General features: G+C 35.1%; 2 protein-coding genes across 5 annotated transcripts; both read left to right on the top strand.

The window, feature by feature from the left end:
* Positions 1-611: 611 nt before the first annotated feature.
* Positions 612-7870, top strand: LOC114732805 (two-component response regulator-like APRR7). Of its 3 annotated transcripts, none has more exons than XM_028920166.1 (9): positions 612-828; positions 1618-2084; positions 2436-2597; positions 2710-2843; positions 3059-3220; positions 3906-4086; positions 5370-5778; positions 5859-6663; positions 7469-7870. In XM_028920166.1, the coding sequence occupies exons 2-9, from the start codon at positions 1730-1732 to the stop codon at positions 7574-7576; spliced, it is 2316 nt and encodes a 771-aa protein (XP_028775999.1). In that variant the 5' UTR covers positions 612-828; positions 1618-1729; the 3' UTR covers positions 7577-7870. The 3 variants fall into 3 exon arrangements, with proteins under 3 accessions (XP_028775999.1, XP_028775998.1, XP_028775997.1); XM_028920165.1 differs by having other exon boundaries at positions 612-836; XM_028920164.1 differs by having other exon boundaries at positions 613-836; positions 1635-2084.
* Positions 7871-14035: 6165 nt separating this feature from the next.
* Positions 14036-18055, top strand: LOC114732816 (WRKY transcription factor 44). Of its 2 annotated transcripts, none has more exons than XM_028920178.1 (7): positions 14036-14247; positions 14377-14425; positions 15805-16188; positions 16287-16394; positions 16478-17127; positions 17213-17404; positions 17509-18055. In XM_028920178.1, the coding sequence occupies exons 3-7, from the start codon at positions 15967-15969 to the stop codon at positions 17669-17671; spliced, it is 1335 nt and encodes a 444-aa protein (XP_028776011.1). In that variant the 5' UTR covers positions 14036-14247; positions 14377-14425; positions 15805-15966; the 3' UTR covers positions 17672-18055. The 2 variants fall into 2 exon arrangements, with proteins under 2 accessions (XP_028776011.1, XP_028776012.1); XM_028920179.1 differs by having other exon boundaries at positions 14055-14247; positions 17246-17404.
* Positions 18056-18162: the final 107 nt, after the last annotated feature.

Raw genomic sequence — 18162 nt, 5'->3', positions numbered from 1 at the left:
AGTGTTTTAGGAAAATCATGTCATTATTTTTATAATTAACTAATTTACCTAACTTTCTTAATGTAATCAAATTAGTTAAATAGATCTTGTATTAAGGACTGAAGGAGTATATTATTTTATTTGTCATGTATTATATATATCGTCATTTTGAAAAAATATATATTAAATAAAAATGAAGTAAAAAAATTATTAAATTTTAAGATAAAATTAATAAAATTTCAAATATTTATTGATTTCAGTCAAATACAGTAGGAGTAAATAGTGCTATATTAAAAAAAAGTTATTTAACATTTTTCTCGTAATGTTAAGGAAGCATCCTTAAAAACAAAAGTAGAATTTTTATTTTTATTTTTATCGAAAAAGAAGAATTTCCATATGGCTCCACGTGTTCCGCTACGTATCTTTTTCTTTTCTAATGCTCCGTTCGCTCTCTCGCTCTCTCGCTCTCTCGCTCTCCGATGGTCCGATTAAGATTTCGTCCACGTCAGCGAGCTCCATCACAAAATGTCCATAACCACCTGGAAAGATCTACTCCCTCGTGGCACTCCTCGACGTTGCTCACCGCCATTTCCTCCACGTCAGCAACCTGGCTCGTTCACCGTATCCTCTTCCCTGCCAAACATCGATCTTTTCTGATTTCTTACCGTGGTCCCTCTTGGGTCTCAGATTGGTTGGACGCGCCGAAGTGAAAATTTTGTTTTATTGTTTTTTATCCAAATTTGGTCTGATAATTATAGTTCACAGATCACAGCAGCTATTATCAGGCTATACTGCTGTTCTATGATCATTTTCCTCTCTGATGGATCTAATTAACGGCGATTAGGGAAGGTGCGGAGGTACTAATCCTTCTCTTGAATTCTTCTTTTATTTCCCTTTGTTTTTGTGCTCTTTGTTAGGCAATATCTCTGCTTTCATTTTTTTTTTTTCCTTTTTTTTTTCTTCAGTGTCAGGAACGCAGGGAAAAACATTTGATGCATATAATAGTTCATTTTTGGATATTCTGGTCAAACATTCATTATCTGTGTGTTTACAGCTGTGTTTTTCCTTTGTTGCATGATTGTGTTAAATTTTTGGTACATTTGAGATAACTGTTTATGGGAAGATGCCAGTTGTCAACCTTCGGCTTTCTTCGGACTGCTTAGGGTTTTGATGAAACCTATTATAGTTTTTTAGTTGTCTTTTTCAATATTTCCAAAAATCATGGAGTGGAAAATATTTTTCTTTAGAATTGGGTTTAGCTTTTCGCAAGATTTATGCTTAATAATTTTTTCCTTTGGTTGAAACGTCTATGTGTTCTTTGACCCACCCCCCTGTTGGCTTAGGAAAGAGTGAGAATGTTATTGGCTTTTTTAACTAACAATAATTTGAATTTTGTTTATTTTAATAAAACACATTCATGTGGTTCTGAGATGGAGAGTGTAGAAAGGGATCTTTAATTTGCATGAAATGTGCTCAAAGCCGTGTAATTTATCTGGCAATGTCGGTATTTGATTGGCTTAAAGAGTTGCTTATAAGAGCATTGTGTGTGTTTGATTCACTTCAGTGTGAAAAAATACAACCAAAGATACGCTGGTTATACTTGTCTTGACCTATTTATTATTTTGACTGCATAATCAGTTACCTGCATTGAGCAGGAGATCTTAAAGATGTTTCGTTCACTTTTTCCTGTGGATGAGGAGGGATTGTTACATGGTGTGGAAACTCCTTGATTCTAGTGTTTCCTAATAGAATGACGAGGGGTGCCCTGATGAGTGTTAATGGTGACGATAAAGAGTTACAAGAATTGACTCATCATCTACAAGTTGGGAAGAAAATCCTTAAAGATGGAGTTACTGGTGAGGAACATGGATTACATGAGAAAAATGAATTGAAAGTTAATGGAATGGTTGAAGAATTTAATGTTGGACAAGGGGAGACGGTGAAAGGGCCTGTTGTCCAGCCTGTAACAAAGCAGCAAACTCATGGGGAAATTGTTTGCTGGGAGAGGTTTTTACATCTTGGATCCCTTAAGGTTTTGCTTGTGGAGAATGATAACTCTACTCGCCATGTTGTCACTGCACTGCTTCGCAATTGTTGTTATGAAGGTTAGTAACTATCATACTTGCCGGATGCTTTACGTATTTGGTTAGGCAGGGACACTGTGATTTCACACCATCTGTGTTCAAATTATCCCTTCTTGTTTCAGGATAGGTGTGCCATTATTTATCAATAGTCAATAGTCTTTGTAATTAGTTTTACCAGAGATGCCTTGCTACTGATTCATGTCTTGTATCAATCTTTGTCCACTTCTGGGCATAAAATGCTTTTTATTTCCCAAAGTTTATATTTTCCCTTTTGTTGGAGTTTAAACAATCTATAAACGTTAAAGATCCATTACTTTTCACTGTGATTGACCAGTCATAATTTACATATAATCTTGATTTTGTATTTTTCAGTTATTGAAGCTGCAAATGGATTGCAGGCATGGAAGATGTTGGAGGATTTAACTAATCATATTGATCTCATTTTAACTGAAGTGGCAATGCCTTGCTTCTCAGGAATTGGTCTTCTATGTAAGATTATGGGTCACCAAGCACGAAAGAACATTCCAGTGATTAGTAAGTTTTTCTGAGTGCCATGTTGTTTTAAAATCTTTATTTTCAATATTTCTCATTGCATGCTGGAAAAAAGCTACTCTTCTCCGTGGCTTCTAATGAAACTGGTTTGCAGTGATGTCATCTCATGATTCTATGGGTTTAGTCTTTAAGTGCTTGTCAAGGGGTGCTGTTGACTTTCTTGTAAAACCCATACGGAAGAATGAGCTTAAAAACCTTTGGCAGCATGTTTGGAGGCGATGCCATAGTGTGAGTTGACTTAATTTTTCCTTATCAATGTCATGATATCTATTCTATTTGTGGACTAGTGATGATTTACCAATGCTTATATTGCTGTGATATTTTAGAAAGAAAACTGTCATATCCATCCTATTTATTAAAAGATCATGGGGAATATATTGTTAAATTAAAAACCCACCATTTCCATAATCTCTCTTGATTATTCCTTGAAATTTTTTTGCCAGTCTAGTGGAAGCGGGAGTGAAAGTGGCACACAAACCCAGAAGTCTGTAAAATCAAAGAGTCTTGAGGAGTCTTCTAACAACGCTGACAGCAATAATGAGGACAACAACAGAAGTGAAGATATAAATAACGGGAATGGAAGTGACAATGGTAGTGGAACTCAGGTAAAACTGTTTCCCATATGTTGATTTGCCTGATTCTTTTTTGGTCGATACTTATTGATGTACAGCTCTTATACCTTTACCAGGCCTTAAGATTCCACATCAAGTTGGTGTTCATAAATGTCTTTCATTTTTCTCAATGTTATACTTTGATTGCTGTAGTTTTGAAGGTTTGCTTTAAATTAATCTTATATTTTGATTTTTTTTCCCTAGATTTTTAAGGGACAGGCATTAAAATATGGTAGATAACTGGATCCCATGTTAGGATGCCATTTCCCTTCCACCTCATTCTTGGCTTATGACTGGATCCTCAAACTGATGGAAGGGTTACCTTGTTTCTGAAAAAGTTGTAATCCATTAAATTCGGTCAAGTGCTTAAATGTCAACAGTTTTATGCGCTTCATTCTTTTCCTTATTTGTTGTCCTTCTTCTTCTTGAGCATATGTTTAGCTTGAACAAGGAACAAACTAAGAGAAGTATGTTACAATATTCCCATGAAACTCAGATCCTTGTTATCATCGGTTTTGCCTTGCTGTCCTACTACGTAGGAAGATAAGGTTAAGAAATCCAGCAAGAGACCAAGAAAAGACAATCTCTTCTTTTTCTTGCTGGTACTCTATAAAAGGTCATGCACCAGTTTCTGTAAGGAAAAGTGGCTTGTAAGTTTATTTACTTTCTCCTCTGGCAGACCTCCTGGACCAAACAAGCTGTCGAAGTAGACAGTCCCAAACAAGTACCTCAGTGGGATCAAATAGTGGACTATCCTCTTAGCACCTGCGCTCAATTCCCTCACTCCAATGCCCAAATATGTGATGAAAAGATGGTTCCTCTGGCCACGAAGTGTTGTCCCAAACATAAGAAACAACTTGGTAAGGCTGAAAGTGCTATACTTTATACGTACAAAGGAAATTAGTTAATCCTCTTTCTTTTGGTTCGTCTCTCTCCATCATAAATTTATTGATTAATCTCTCTCTCCATACATTTATTTTTAAGGTCATTTTTGGAAAAATATTAATTACTCCCTAAACTTTGGAAAATGTCTTATAAATAAGAAACTAAAACCTTCTAAATGACACCTTATAAAAAGGAATGGAGAGAGTACTGTATTATGTTTCTTTCTTTCTTTCTTTCTCATACACATACCATCCAATTTTATAGGAGTCAATATGTTATTGCTAAATATCATTTGTTATTTGGAGCCTTTCAAAGCATTTGCTCTATTAACATTTCTATAAATTTACTATTGCGGGTGTCACAATAACAAGATTTTTTCTTTTCTTTTCTTCTTTTTTTTTTGGTTGAATCAACATGCAAGAATCATGAATAACAATTATGATTGCATTTTCTTTGGAATAAGGTATGCTTGTTTCATTATTATGATTTACTTTTGGATAATTCCTGAGGAACTTCATTTAGGTTGCATCTAATTAAACTAATTGTGTACAAGTAGTTGGATTTGAATTGAATTTTAGTTGTGCTATAGCTTTTTTATTGTGTCAAGGCATAATAAAACATTTTAATTTAATCATTCTTATACTCGATTCTTAATTTAAGGATTTGTTTAGTTCATGTTTGGATCAAAATTGGCCATATACTTGAGTAGTTTGTTACATTAAATCATGAGAAATTTAACATAACTATATATACTTGCAAAGGGACGAGTTTTAATTTCAAAGCTTAAAATATTGAGGCTCATATATAGCATCATCTCCAACACACTCTTTCTCACTAAAGCCCATAGTCCTTGAAGTGTGGACAAAGCAGAGTTCCTCCCACATCGTGTTAAATTTCATTTGATTATGAAGAGTGTGATATGGCAAGGATCAAGTTCCTTACCATTTCATCTTAAAGGCTCTAATATCATGTTAAGGACTGGTTTAACTATAAGGCTTTAAGCTATTAAGTGACAGTTCATGAACAAAATTTTATTATAATCGCCAACCACTTTTGAATTTTGACCAACCACGTTACATGAAATGCTACTTTACTACTATTCAGTTGTATTACCTCTTTCTTTTGTGCTTCTTTTTGTGTGTGCATGTGTCCATGTCTGTGTCATGTATCCATATTCGTGTATCAACGATTAATATTATTTTTTCTTCTTTTTGGTACAATACGTTTATTTCTCACCTCTCCCCATATCATTTCAAAGTCAAAGAGCTGGAAGTTGACTCAAGTACAGAGCTTGACTTAACTGTTGACAATGGGAATGAGTTTCCCGTCAAAATTTCAGTAGAAAAGCACGGTATCCATCTTGATGTGGGCTCCTCTAAATGCAATGGGCTGATTAGTAGAGGACAGCTGGATCTTAATTGTGAGAATCCATCAGGCATGCTACGGCCCAATGGTCCTTCAGTGTCTGATGGCATTACTGATGAAGAGTTTGAAGCCCAAAATAGAAGACACGGTCTCTCAGATATTGAAAATAAAGCTACTAATGATGACGAGTTACCATCTCCTGAGATCAGTTTAAAGAGACTCAGAGGAGGAGGAGATGCCAGAACCACAATTCAGGACAAACAGAATGTTGCAAGATGTTCAGCCATTTCGGCCTTCTCAAGGTCTCACTCCATATCATTGTTTGGTGTTATTTTGATTTATTCTTGATGCCAGTATAATTTCGGCAAGTCTTCTGCTGCAGGTACAATGGAAGCTCTAACACTAAGAGGTCTCCCACTGAATGTGTCAGAACTGGAAGTAACTCTCGGGATAACGATAGCTTAGAAGTTACAAAGAAAGATTTATCATGTGAAATTCAATCTCATTCCAATGGCAATCCTTCCCACCGGAGCTCAAATGGTGGAAGCAATGACATTGATATAGGTTCCTCTGCTAATAATGCTTTTACTAAAATTGAAGTCTCAAGTGAACAAGCGGTAGCATCAACAGCCAGATGTTTGTGCCATGTTTCTGCTGTCCAGCCTATAAGCAGTGACCTATGTACCCTTCAACAAGTTGTATTTCATAGTAGCAAAGACATGACTACAGTGACAATGCTAACACCAAAAGGAGGCATACATAAAGATTATCATAGTGAGGACTTTCATTACCAATTTGAAAACCATGACAGTATTGCTGACAAGCAGTACTGGCAGCTACCTGACCATGTTGATTCAACATTCAAGGAAATGGCCGTAGCTGCACCACATTATGGGTCATCTAATGTGGTGGAAATGCTGGTTGAATGTAATACTGGAGATAACAGTGTTGACAGAAGGGCATCAGGCAGCAATAATGGAAGCGACAGACTAAATGGGAGCAGCACTGCTGTTGCTGACAGGGAGACAAACATAGAGGGTGCCAATAGAAGTGGTGATGCTAGTGGGAGTAAGAGTTGGAGCGGGAATAAGAGTGCTAACAGGGTAGATCAAAACAAGACCTCCAAGAGAGAAGCAACCTCGAGTAAGTTTGGCCTTAAGAGAAAGGAGAGTTGCATCCATAAAAAGGTAATAAAGTTCTGAGTTGTCGTTCCCGGATATCAGTTAGTGTTTCATGACTTTTGATATATAGCACATGACCAACACCATTTTCTTTTTCTGCTTACCTTTTTGTTTCTGAGTTTTATTTTTATCCTGTCATTCCATTTTTCTTGGACTTGTGTGGTTTATTTGAAAGGTTTGAGGGCTGCACGTGGCTAGGAACCATGATGATAGAATTGCTTTTACTTGTCAACCGTATAAAAGTAAAACTTGCAAAATCATGAAAGAGGAAAATTACTTTCTGCTGTATAGGGCTTTGACCTCAAGCTTCTTTCTGATGATAGAATTGCTCTTACTTTTATGCGGTTGACAAGTAAAAGCAATTCTATCACATGATATCCACGTCCATGTTTGTACATGGGCAGGTCTCTGTTTAGAAGAGGCGTGGTCCAGTTTCAGACTTATGTGTTGCTTTGCTGCATCTATGATTATGAATTCATTTACTGTAATAACATAATGATTATTAGGAGTGAATGGGTATGGCGTTTTTTTTTTTTTTTTTTTTTTGTAATGCCAGCATTTGTACTCTGCCATACAGTTTATGGGGATAGTGGTGAACCCCAGAGGCACAGGCTCGCTATGACTTCGTTTTAGTTGCTTTTTTTTTTTTTCTGCCTGATTCCCTGTAAGGTGCTTGATGCTCTCTCACTGTGAGTGGAGCAGATGTCTGCTCTAGATATGTGATCAAATCTACTTAAAAGATGAGTGTATCTCGTGGAACGCTAGTGCACCTTTGTGCTGAAAGACAAATTCTATATGGTTGGAATTGCAGGCCCAACATCAAAGTAGAAAGAAACTAGCTGAAGAACGGACTCACTTTTGTGGACAATTTGTTCACAAGTCCACAAACGAAAATGCACCAGAGGCAGAGGATAAATGATAGAGCATTTGCCCGATTGGCGTAATGACAAGGATATATAGAGAAAATGGTCAAGAAGGCTTTATGTAGAATGTGACTATTCATGCCTTTTACCCCTTGTGTTAATGCAAAATAGATTACTGTCATTCCAGTTTTTCATCTGCTGTTCAACTTATCGCAATGAGTCTGCCTATAGACGTTGTTATGCTGGCTGGAGACTTTGATAACTCTCTTATAGCGACTTTAAAATTGCTAATTCTCTTTCTTCTTCATACTGTGCTGAATGAGAATGTGAATAGTGCATTCATCTCCATCTCCATGGAACCTGCTTGCATATAAAAGTTTCATCTTTTAATAAATCTGTTTCCAATATGACCTAAAAATGAAAATCGACAGTGGTAAAAAGTCAGAATTCCAAATTCCCTGCTTGTCACTTTGATGTCAGTGGTAAATCTGTTTCCAATATGCCTCTTACAAGGCAAGCAAACCGGAGATAAGTTCCATTTGAGTTCTGATTTTTGAATAGTTCATAGAAACAAAAAGATGGGGATTGTTGAGGTATATAACATGAGTTAAATGAAAATATTATCTTTTTTAAATTTTATCAAACGATCTGATATTTGGAATCAAGCTAAATATGACTAACAACGGTAACAAAGCTCTGCCAATTAGTGTTGGTGTAGTTTCGTACGTAGAGCTCAAGCTGAAGGGAGTTATATATTAGTACAGCTTCCCACCAAGTTATGCACTCGATGGTCACAATATCGCTTACCTTTTTAATGCGGTAAGTGGTCATTCTAGTTTCTTTTTTACATTCATGGGCTACACTTTCCCCACACCAGTTTGGTCATGAGTTTGCAGTAGAATCAATTGATGTCTGCATCTGAGAATGAAAATTGTTCGTGACTGCAAAGGAGTCTAGTTCATTCTTTATTCAGAACATGAGCTGTTGCAGACTGACTTCACTTTAAATTATGCTTCAGTTCAGCGCGTTTTTTCCCATAAAATAAACAGTGACGTCAAGAAGTACCAAAGCTTCTGGCACATTGGAATTCAAGCAATGTAGAAGTCTATGCTTCTAACTAGTAATTAATGAATATATCATTATTAAAATCGAATCCATTTTTTAACTTCGTTTAGGCCACCATGCACGAGGCCTGATGAATCATAGCCCTTTTAAAAAAAAATTAGGAAATATTACATCCCACCTAATATAATTAAATACAAATGGTCCCTTAGAATCATGAAATTAATTTAAAGTCTCAAAGGACTTCATTACAAAAGATTCCATTTATTTAATTACCAAATTATCCTTATCTTTTTTTTAAAGTATGCATTGACAATTAAAAGTACAGTCATTAACAACTTAAGGTGTAATGATTAATAACTATTGCGGCAGGTATTGATAACTTATGCATTACATTTTTGTGATATACTGAGAAGATGTATTGTTAATATCTGTTGCGATAATTGTTAATGGTTATACCTTATTTTGTTAAGGATTGTTCTTTTAATTGTCAATACATACTTGAAAAAAATAAGAGCAGTTTGGTAATTAAACAAATAAAATCTTTTGCAATGAGCTTCTTTAAGATTTCATAATAATTTGATAATTTTAAGAGACCTTTTAGTATTTAATTCACTTGAATGGGATCTTATTATAATTTTCCCTTTAAATTATCATTGTTAGGATTGAGTTCTCGATTTTTTGCCACAATTGCGGAGGCATAACTTCTTTTCGAAGCGAACTTTTTTTTTAGTGAGAGAAACTTTATTACTCTTCTGGTCCTAAATATAAAATCCTTTTTATAGTGTAGATTACACTATAAAAGGAATCTTATATTTACATTATACTATAAAAAAAAATTTATATTTAGAATTGGAGAAGTACTCAAATTAATGTACAAAGAAGAGCAAAAGATAAAGAAGCCAGACCCAATGGTGAGCCTAAACGGAACATCTTGAGTTCTCTAGCACGTTTGGTGTGATCACTAAGAGAAAGCATCTCGTTAACAAGACAGCATGCATGCGCTTCCTTGTTACAGAATAGCTCACGGTTTTTCGCTTCCCAGAGCTTCCAACAGAGGAGTCCAAAGGCAGAAGCGAACATTTTTTTTGTAAATTTCTTATAAGAAACATGAAAAGATGTCCAATTATGTCTTTTTATAATATATATATATATATAGCAAAAAGTCCAGATGAAATAGATTTTAAGGACCTGATGGCCAGAGTAGGTTGAGAACCCAAAGAATACTTGCAAAAATATTTATGCATTGCGTATCAACAAGATATTAAGATCTTCACATGAGAACGGCTTGAACATGTTTAGCAAGGAGTCAAAAATAGGCTGAAAAAGAATAATTTTCCTGGGAAAGATGTAATTGCAAAACATAGTGGAATTCCCTATAAAATACTATTTCAATTCTTAATATAAGATCTATTTAACTAATTTAATTAAATTAAGAAAGTTAGGTAACTTAGTTAATTATAAGAAATATGATATATTTTTTCTAAAATACTGTAATTATCTTCCTTAATACTCTCTCTCCCTCTTCTACCTAATTATGGTTGAGGAAAATCCATAGGGGTAATTTAAAAAATTAATAAATATGAGAAATAGATCTTATATTTAAAACTAAAATTAATTCAATAATTAAGTCCTGTATTTAAAATTAGAGGTGTATAAATATTAGTTCTGGGACCCTTTGCAGTGGGACATGGATCAATAAGTATTAAATAATCACAAATTCGGACAACGATGCCTGCGGCTGTCGGCCGTGGGCTGTGGTCCAATTGGTGAAAAGGGAAAATTATATAATTATATGTTAAATTTATGTGATACTAATTTCGATTAAAACTTAAATAGTAAAAAAATTAAAAAGTCTCACCATTTATTAAATGTTTTTTAATATATTGAAAAGGATTTGAATTTTTTACCTCTACTTTCTCCCACTCCGTCGTTGCTGTTTGAGCCCATGTCAAGTGGAGTTAAGTGCTACATGACTAAGAGAGTGTTTAAATTAATTTCTTAAGACTCGTATCGGATGGATGCGTGAATGTGTTAGTGTGTATAAGTAGGATATTCAGGCTGTTTGGGTACCACCCTCGTTAGGTGGTTTTCCCTTCAGTCTCTTGTCCGGAAAAAAAAAATTCTTAAAACTGATTTTATAATGTACAAAGTAAAAATATGAGAAGAGTTTTGATTTGAAAAAAACACCTTTTTAAATGGTTTTTATGGTTCCCAAACTCTCCCAATAATGAAATTATAGAATACTTTTGTTATTCTACTGGCCACACCATTCAATTAGGGGGTGGAACCCAGCCAGAGGGAATTCCTATCCGATTGCTCTTTTAGTTTCTTTCCAGTTTACGTAGGTCTTTTTTTCTCATGACCAAATTTTAGGATATTCATTTTTTGGATAATAATTTTTGTGGTGTTTATTTTAATTTTTAATTAATAAAAAAATCTCCAAGGAAACGTTATGATGCTTCATTTGATTTATAATATAAAATCCATTTAAAGTCTGATTCCATAACTGTCTGGATAATAAGTACTTTTACGTTGTATTTGAATGGTAAGATTAAAAAAAAATCATTTTTCAAGACTAATTCAAATATGTCTAATTATTTTCTATTGCGATTTTTTTATAATATTTCTATCTATTGCATCATTTTTATTTTTATATATAAAATTTGAATGAATGAGTGACACGAATAATTTTAAAAAATATCACCAGTTTTGTACATGGTGATTATAAATAGATATTCCAACTAACTTTTTTGTTATATCCACAAATTAAACAAATTAGTTAGAAGGAATCCGCATTTAGAAACGAGGGAGTAATAACTGCGAAAGATGGGATGTTTTAGAATTTTGTAAATAAAAAATTCTGTTTTTATTTAAAGATTATAATTTTTGGTTCTTTAAGTTTGTTCTCATTTTGGTTTTGATCTCTTAAATTTTAAATTATAGGTTTTAATTTAACCGGAAATAAAATAGCTTAAATTTTTATTAAATTATAAGGATGAACGTTTTAAATAAAAAATCATGATTTAAAATTTAAGAGATTAAAACTAAAATAAACACAAATTTGAATGTATAAAAAACTGTATTGACCTTTTATTTAATCGCGGAAATGTATATGGAGAGGGACAGAAGCCGGATGATTCTGAAAAGGACGAGGGACTAATAAGTAATAACGTCGCCCTCCCTAACATAAAGTTTTGATAACATTATCCTTCTAGAAGAGGGGACGCACAACTACCGGTCTTCTTGCCACGCGTCAACTTTCCGCACGTGTCCCATCTAACATTCCAAGGTCTCACCTAATCTTCACGCCCCACCAAACCCTAATTTCATTCACTCTTTTCGCAGTGCAGTCAGGCTCCCCCCCCCCCCCAAAATTTCTTAAAAGAAAAAATAAACAAGTTAATTTCAGCTTATTACTAACGATTAAATTTGTTGAAACTTGAAACCCAATACACAAGATAACTCACCAGTCACCAGATACAAAAGTTTAAGTCCCCCGCTTACATGCAATTAAAGTATAAAAATTTGACGGCGACAGATTAAACAGTTCAATAACGATATAAATAATAACAGTTACTAAAAGAATAACTGCAAATAAAAAGTACGAGTAATTCTGGAAGAGGTAGCAGGTGGCTGTCATAGAATTTATAATTGCAACTCAAATAATTAAATCCCAATCCAATTGTATGTATGCCTACAAGAATCTCGGAAAATATTGAATGCATCCTTATCTTTATCGTATAATATAAAGTCAGTCATTCTTCAGGTGATTTTTTCCTAATTAACGTTGGCAGGTAGCAGTTATTCTTCAATTAAGTCGCAGATTATTATCTTATGCAACACAGCTAAATGTTTGAAGCGTAAGATCTGACGCTTTCAGATATGGATTATGCTGATGTAATCAAATGGCACTGTGTAATCCAATAAGCGCTTAATCCCACTTGCAGTGTTTTTAACCAAAATCCCGCTTATAGTTTAGGGTATAGACTATTAATGTTAACCTTTTTAATTTTTCTTAGGGAAATATGAATTCCTAGCACGTGCGTTTAAAATATCTTGCAAATAGGGTCTTTCTGTACTGGTTCGCAGCCACAGCCACGGATCTCAATATACTATCTAAATATAAAACCCATTTTATAAGATAAATTACACTATAAAATGAATCTTTTATTTATAAAATAAACTATATTATAAAATAAGTTTTATATTTAGAATTGAAGAAGCATTTTCTTTTAAAGGATTAAAAGAATCTAACTTTGGTCATGGCTGGTTAAAAAAAAAAAAAAAAACTTTGGCCATGCATGGAAAAAGACGGACTTATTATATTGGACTAAAATATTAGCTGTTTCATATAAATAAACTGAATGTTCTGGTAAAACATACATATGCGCGCGCACATATATAAATGAAAGCAAGTAAGCAACATTACCAAAAATTAATACTCCCCTGGTAGAAGATTTTTTTAATTATTTTCATAACTCACCTCATTTAATTTTTATTAAGAATATGTTATTTTTTCCTTCATTTATTATAGTTATATAATTACCATATTTTTTAAAAGATATATATATTAAATAGAAGGAAGGTTGGAAAGTCATTGTACTTTAAATGAAAGTTAGAGGGCACTTGGATATGCCCATAACTGCTTTTTAAAATATTTTTGACAAACTTCTTCACATATTTACTTTATAGACCGTAAAATCATTTCTAAAACTATAGTTTTGTTTCCATCCAAACACCACTTAACACAGTTTAAGGTTTTCTTGATCTATGTAAAATATATTGAAAATATCCTATAAATAAGATTAGAAGATTATTTAACTAGGACGGTGAAATAACATAAAATTAAATGAAACGGTGCTTTTACCTTTTCTTATGGTAAGATACTCTTCTGGTCTTATTTATAAATCACTTTCAACATATTTTAGTATACCTCTGGTTCTAATTATAAAATCTCGTTTGTAGAAAAAATCATTTAATATATATTATACCTCAATAAATAAAGTTAATATAATAATAAATAAAAGATAAAATTAAATATTCATATAAAATATTTTTTTCTCAATACTTCGTAAACAAGACTAAAAAATATTTTTTCTTCATAGCAGTGAGGACAAATTAATCTCCAACATAAAGTTAGACAGCGGGCGCGTTAGCTTCAAGCAAAGGCTCAGAAACGGGCAAACGGCTACGTACGGGACGACAAAAGTCAGATTCTGACCCAAGCGGATTCGAGTGTCTTTACACGCGCATCCTGTGCGCGTGAAACATCTCCCTCCCCTCCGTATTGCGGTGCTAATTCGGAGGTTCAAGCTTCCATAGGAAAAATTTGGTTGGACCTTCACCTCTCGTTTTGGGGTCGGCTCTTCTACGCTCCAGCTGCCAACCACCAATCCCAAATTTCAGAATTCCCGATCTGATCATTAATTAATGATGAAAGTTTTATTCTTTTAAAAAGATCAATAATTAGTGAACAATTTTAACAGGTGGCAGTTTTCATAAAAATCCAAAAACAATTGGATTCAGAATTTCTGAAGCCCACAACAGTATGGTCCCCTTCCCTCTGATCGTTTTTGTATATGTAGAAGGACGCCTCCGGATTCTAAGAAATTTAGAGCACGAAAGAGAACAAGAACCCTTGTAATAGTATATGTTGAGCTGCGTAAGTTGTTGCCTTCTCAGGGTTCTAACTAATTCATGTGCTCTTGAGGCATTTATGGGTTTTTATGTCAAAATGTTTTTTATTTCGATTATTAGTTTTCATTATAAAACTCTGGGCTTTGAAATGCAGATGGTTGAACTCAGTTTTAAACGCTTTCCGGTAGCTTCTTGACTTTCTGGTTAGTTCCACTTCTTTCCTTCTTATTTCATCTTCCAGTCCTTAAATTTTTTTTTTAAATTGGAAGAAACTAACAGTTTGAAAAAGGGTGAAGCTAGAAGGAAAGCAGAATATTACTACTCCAGTGTTAGGTTTTTATGTCTATGCTTTGTGCATACTTCTCTGGCTTTCCTGGGCTCTGCATATTTCATGTTCACTGACTCAAGTTCTGGTGTATGGAAGAAGGGATTATATAAGTAGATTAGTTGTTTAGAGTATTTTGATTTTCCTCCCTTTGGCTCCATTTTAGACAGTCGTTGTAGCTCCTAGTTTTTTTCTGTTCTGCGTTATCCCAATCAAAAAGCAAAGCCATGGAGGGAGAAAACTGCTTCGTTTGTATTTAGAATGTGCTCTTTGCTTATAATTTTCAATGGCATTACACAGATAACACGAAAAATCACTTAGAAGAGACAATTCCCTGATGAAACCAGGAAACTTTTTTCCGTGTTGGAGCTGAGATTTGGTTCTTTTTTGTGACATTTTGAGGACCTGCGGTCTTTGCATGGTTCCATATACGGGATTTTCAACTGATACGACTGAAAGTATGCCTCTCTGTAAGTTAGAGACCTACAAAATGGCGATTATTTCTCCAAACATGGAACTGCAGTATAAGCTTGGGAAATTGCGGAGAGGACAACTGATTCATATTTTCATTTATGCAAATATTTTGACTCCAGTTGTGAGCAATGTTTCCCAACTTGAAGTTTGAGGATGCTGCCACAAAGGTCTAGATGGTTCATTCATTCCTTAGACCCCTCAAATCTTCCCTTTAGTGTGTGGATGTAGATTGAGAACTTCCTCATCTGAGTGTCGGGTGCTTGTGAATACGTCTTGGTTCGTACTTACCAGAGATGGTATGGTCAACGTTAATCATTATTAGGACTAGATTTGAATTCGTGTTTCTGTTTTCACTGACTTTCCACGCAGCTCAACGTAAAAGGTTATCAGGAAGCTGGAAATTCCCGGTTTGATGACCCCAACTGAAAGCTAACAACTTGCTCGTCCGTTCCTTCCTTCAGAGCAACAAAAGCTCAAGAGGAACAAAACTTTTCATGTCTTGTATACTCTCTGTCTACGACCAAAAAATGATGCCTATTTATGGTTGTTTGTGAATGTAAATACAAAATTGCGGAACGCTTGCTATTTATAAGTTGGTTCGGTTGTGGAAAGAATAAGGTGGTAGCGGTGTTAAGATCCTCACCAAAATTATCATCAAACATAATTAACTACAAAATTATAGTTCAATGCACTTTTTCTATCTTTAATCAGCTCTGTAACATGAGTCATATTTTTTAATCTATATATATATATATTATGTCATCTAATTATATCATCCTACAGTTTCGGCTGTGAAGAAGTTTATTTTCACCTCGGGCCAGTTTGGAGCCATATTAACAGAAACTGCTGCCATGAGAAGTTTTCTGCTCGATATTAGCGTCAATAGCCAGGAGTTTTGAATTTAAAGGAGGATATACCTTTAAAGAAAAAACCTACTAATTGAGGATGGATGTTAAAGAAGCAGAAAGGGTAGTTGTTGCTAAACCAGTAGCTTCAAGGCCGAGTTGCCCCCCTTTGAGATCCTTCTCCGAGCTACTTGCAGGTGCCATCAATGCCTCTCCATCTCCTGAATCTTCTCAAGCCACAGTTTCAGCCATTAGACCGAAGACTGTGAGGTTCAAGCCAGCCGTGAATCGCCCGCCCCCTGCTGGGTTTATTTCTTCTGAGGTAAACTTTCAGTTTCAATAGTCTGAAACACAAACTCTGCTTATTTCTGGACTTCCTGAATCTTGATTTCCTATATGTGGCTGTTTTGGCATTTTCAGGCAAGCCCATCTTACAAAAGTCATAAATCAGACACTAATCAAACAGTTGTTTACAAGCCTACGGCTAAGTTTGTCTCCAAGGCCACTGTTTCTCTGCTGGCAAATATGGTCAGTTTTATATGGATTTCTGAATAATACGATGTTGTTCATGCGTGGTTGAGTTCATGATTTCTTTTTTTCATTCACTTAAGGGAAATTATAGTACCACTCATAGCCAGCAGCTTCAACATCCCAATCAGGAGAAACCGAGGACCAATTTGAGCTCAATTAATCATCAGAATAATAACACCCCAGGCGCTGAATCAAATCTGGCAATTGAATGTTTCAAGGTGGTACAGCAGGCCCCAGAGGAGGACCAGAAAACTTCGCCATCTACTAGTAATGGTGGTGATAGACCTTGTTATGATGGGTATAACTGGAGGAAATATGGGCAGAAGCAAGTTAAAGGAAGCGAGTATCCAAGGAGTTATTACAAATGCACGCATCCTAATTGTCCAGTGAAGAAGAAGGTTGAAAGATCATTTGATGGGCAAATTGCAGAAATTGTGTATAAAGGGGAGCACAACCATTCGAAGCCTCAGCCTCCTAAGCGCAACTCAGCTGGAGCACAAGGATCAGGAATCGTGTCGGATGGATTGGGTCAAGATACTAATTATAATAAGCATCTATGGGGTAATCCTAACAGTGAGAAGAATGAAAATAGAATAGAGAACCAGAGTGAATCAGGCTATCTTGTCAAGGCTGGAGGAAGCCCTGTGAATTCATATGCTCAAAGTGAGGAATGTGAGGAAGGAAGCAAGGGAAATGAAGTGGCGGAAGATGAACCAAAGAGTAAAAGAAGGTAAGAGGCCAATTCAACGAGAATCAGCTTATTTCCATTGTAGTCAATTGAAGTACCAGACAATTCCATTGATGTCTATCATCAGGTTTTCAATAAACGCAGTTGATCTTTCACTCAGGAAAAACGAGAATCAATCCAATGAAGTAGCAGTGGCAGAGGAAGGTTTAGTGGAGCCTCAAGTGGTGGTTCAGAGTTCTACAGATTCTGAAGTACTTGGGGACGGCTTTCGCTGGAGGAAATATGGGCAGAAGGTGGTGAAGGGCAATCCACATCCCAGGTTCATACTTGCTTCTTGTTCTAAGGGCAAAACCCAAAATCTTGCTTTCTTGTTCACTTATGTGTGTTTTCCAGCTTCTGATGCAATTCAAATTTGTATTGCAGAAGTTATTATAGATGCACTAACATAAAGTGCAGCGCCCGTAAACATGTGGAAAAATCAATTGATGACCCAAAAGCATTTATCACTACATATGAGGGGAAACACAACCATGAGATGCCACGCAAAACTGTAGGTGCTGTGGCCTCTGACAAAGTCAAGCCATGAATAGCTCTTCAACGGGGAAAGAACGGTAGAATCCACTATTGCAGTCTTCAAGTTCACCAGAAAACGACGTTGGAATATGAAAATGGAATTTGTATTATGGTGCCAATGACCATATAAGATGTTGTTATGATATCTGTATCAGTAGATTCTTTCCTCTCTTGCCTAATTTTTCAGGTCTACCATCCCTCCGCTAATCTGGAGGTTTATAAGATGCCTTATATTTATTTGTCTTGCTGTTTTAGTGTTATAAGGCATGTTGTGTACCCTATTGTCTGAATGTTCTTGTCAGTAAGAATTAGCTCATTATTTAGAATTGATGGTGAACTCATTTTGCTCATTTGGTTCAACTGTGGATCAAGTTTTAAGGGCTTCTTATCCCAATTATCCCGTTTGCTGAGTGTATTTGTTACTTGTTTTGGATATGTTATTGACAACGTTAATTGCATGTTAGTTAGGGATTGAAATGTTATTTTAGATCATATTTATAGGAA

This window comes from Neltuma alba, unplaced genomic scaffold, assembly GCF_004799145.2.
Source record: "Neltuma alba isolate B1F8T4 unplaced genomic scaffold, ASM479914v2 tig00012937_pilon, whole genome shotgun sequence".
NCBI lineage: Eukaryota > Viridiplantae > Streptophyta > Magnoliopsida > Fabales > Fabaceae > Neltuma > Neltuma alba.
Note: the sequence above shows the minus strand (reverse complement) of the source record. Positions and strands in the feature narration are given on the sequence as shown.

Excerpts from the sequence above, each read along its gene's own strand:
- LOC114732805 (XM_028920166.1), top strand. The coding sequence starts at position 1,730 with ATGACGAGGGGTGCCCTGATGAGTGTTAATGGTGACGATAAAGAGTTA. Across the intron at positions 3,221-3,905 it reads ACAATGGTAGTGGAACTCAG|ACCTCCTGGACCAAACAAGC; the intron begins GTAAAACTGTTT and ends CTCCTCTGGCAG. Across the intron at positions 5,779-5,858 it reads GCCATTTCGGCCTTCTCAAG|GTACAATGGAAGCTCTAACA; the intron begins GTCTCACTCCAT and ends CTTCTGCTGCAG.
- LOC114732816 (XM_028920178.1), top strand. The coding sequence starts at position 15,967 with ATGGATGTTAAAGAAGCAGAAAGGGTAGTTGTTGCTAAACCAGTAGCT. Across the intron at positions 17,128-17,212 it reads GAACCAAAGAGTAAAAGAAG|GTTTTCAATAAACGCAGTTG; the intron begins GTAAGAGGCCAA and ends GTCTATCATCAG. Across the intron at positions 17,405-17,508 it reads AAGGGCAATCCACATCCCAG|AAGTTATTATAGATGCACTA; the intron begins GTTCATACTTGC and ends TTTGTATTGCAG.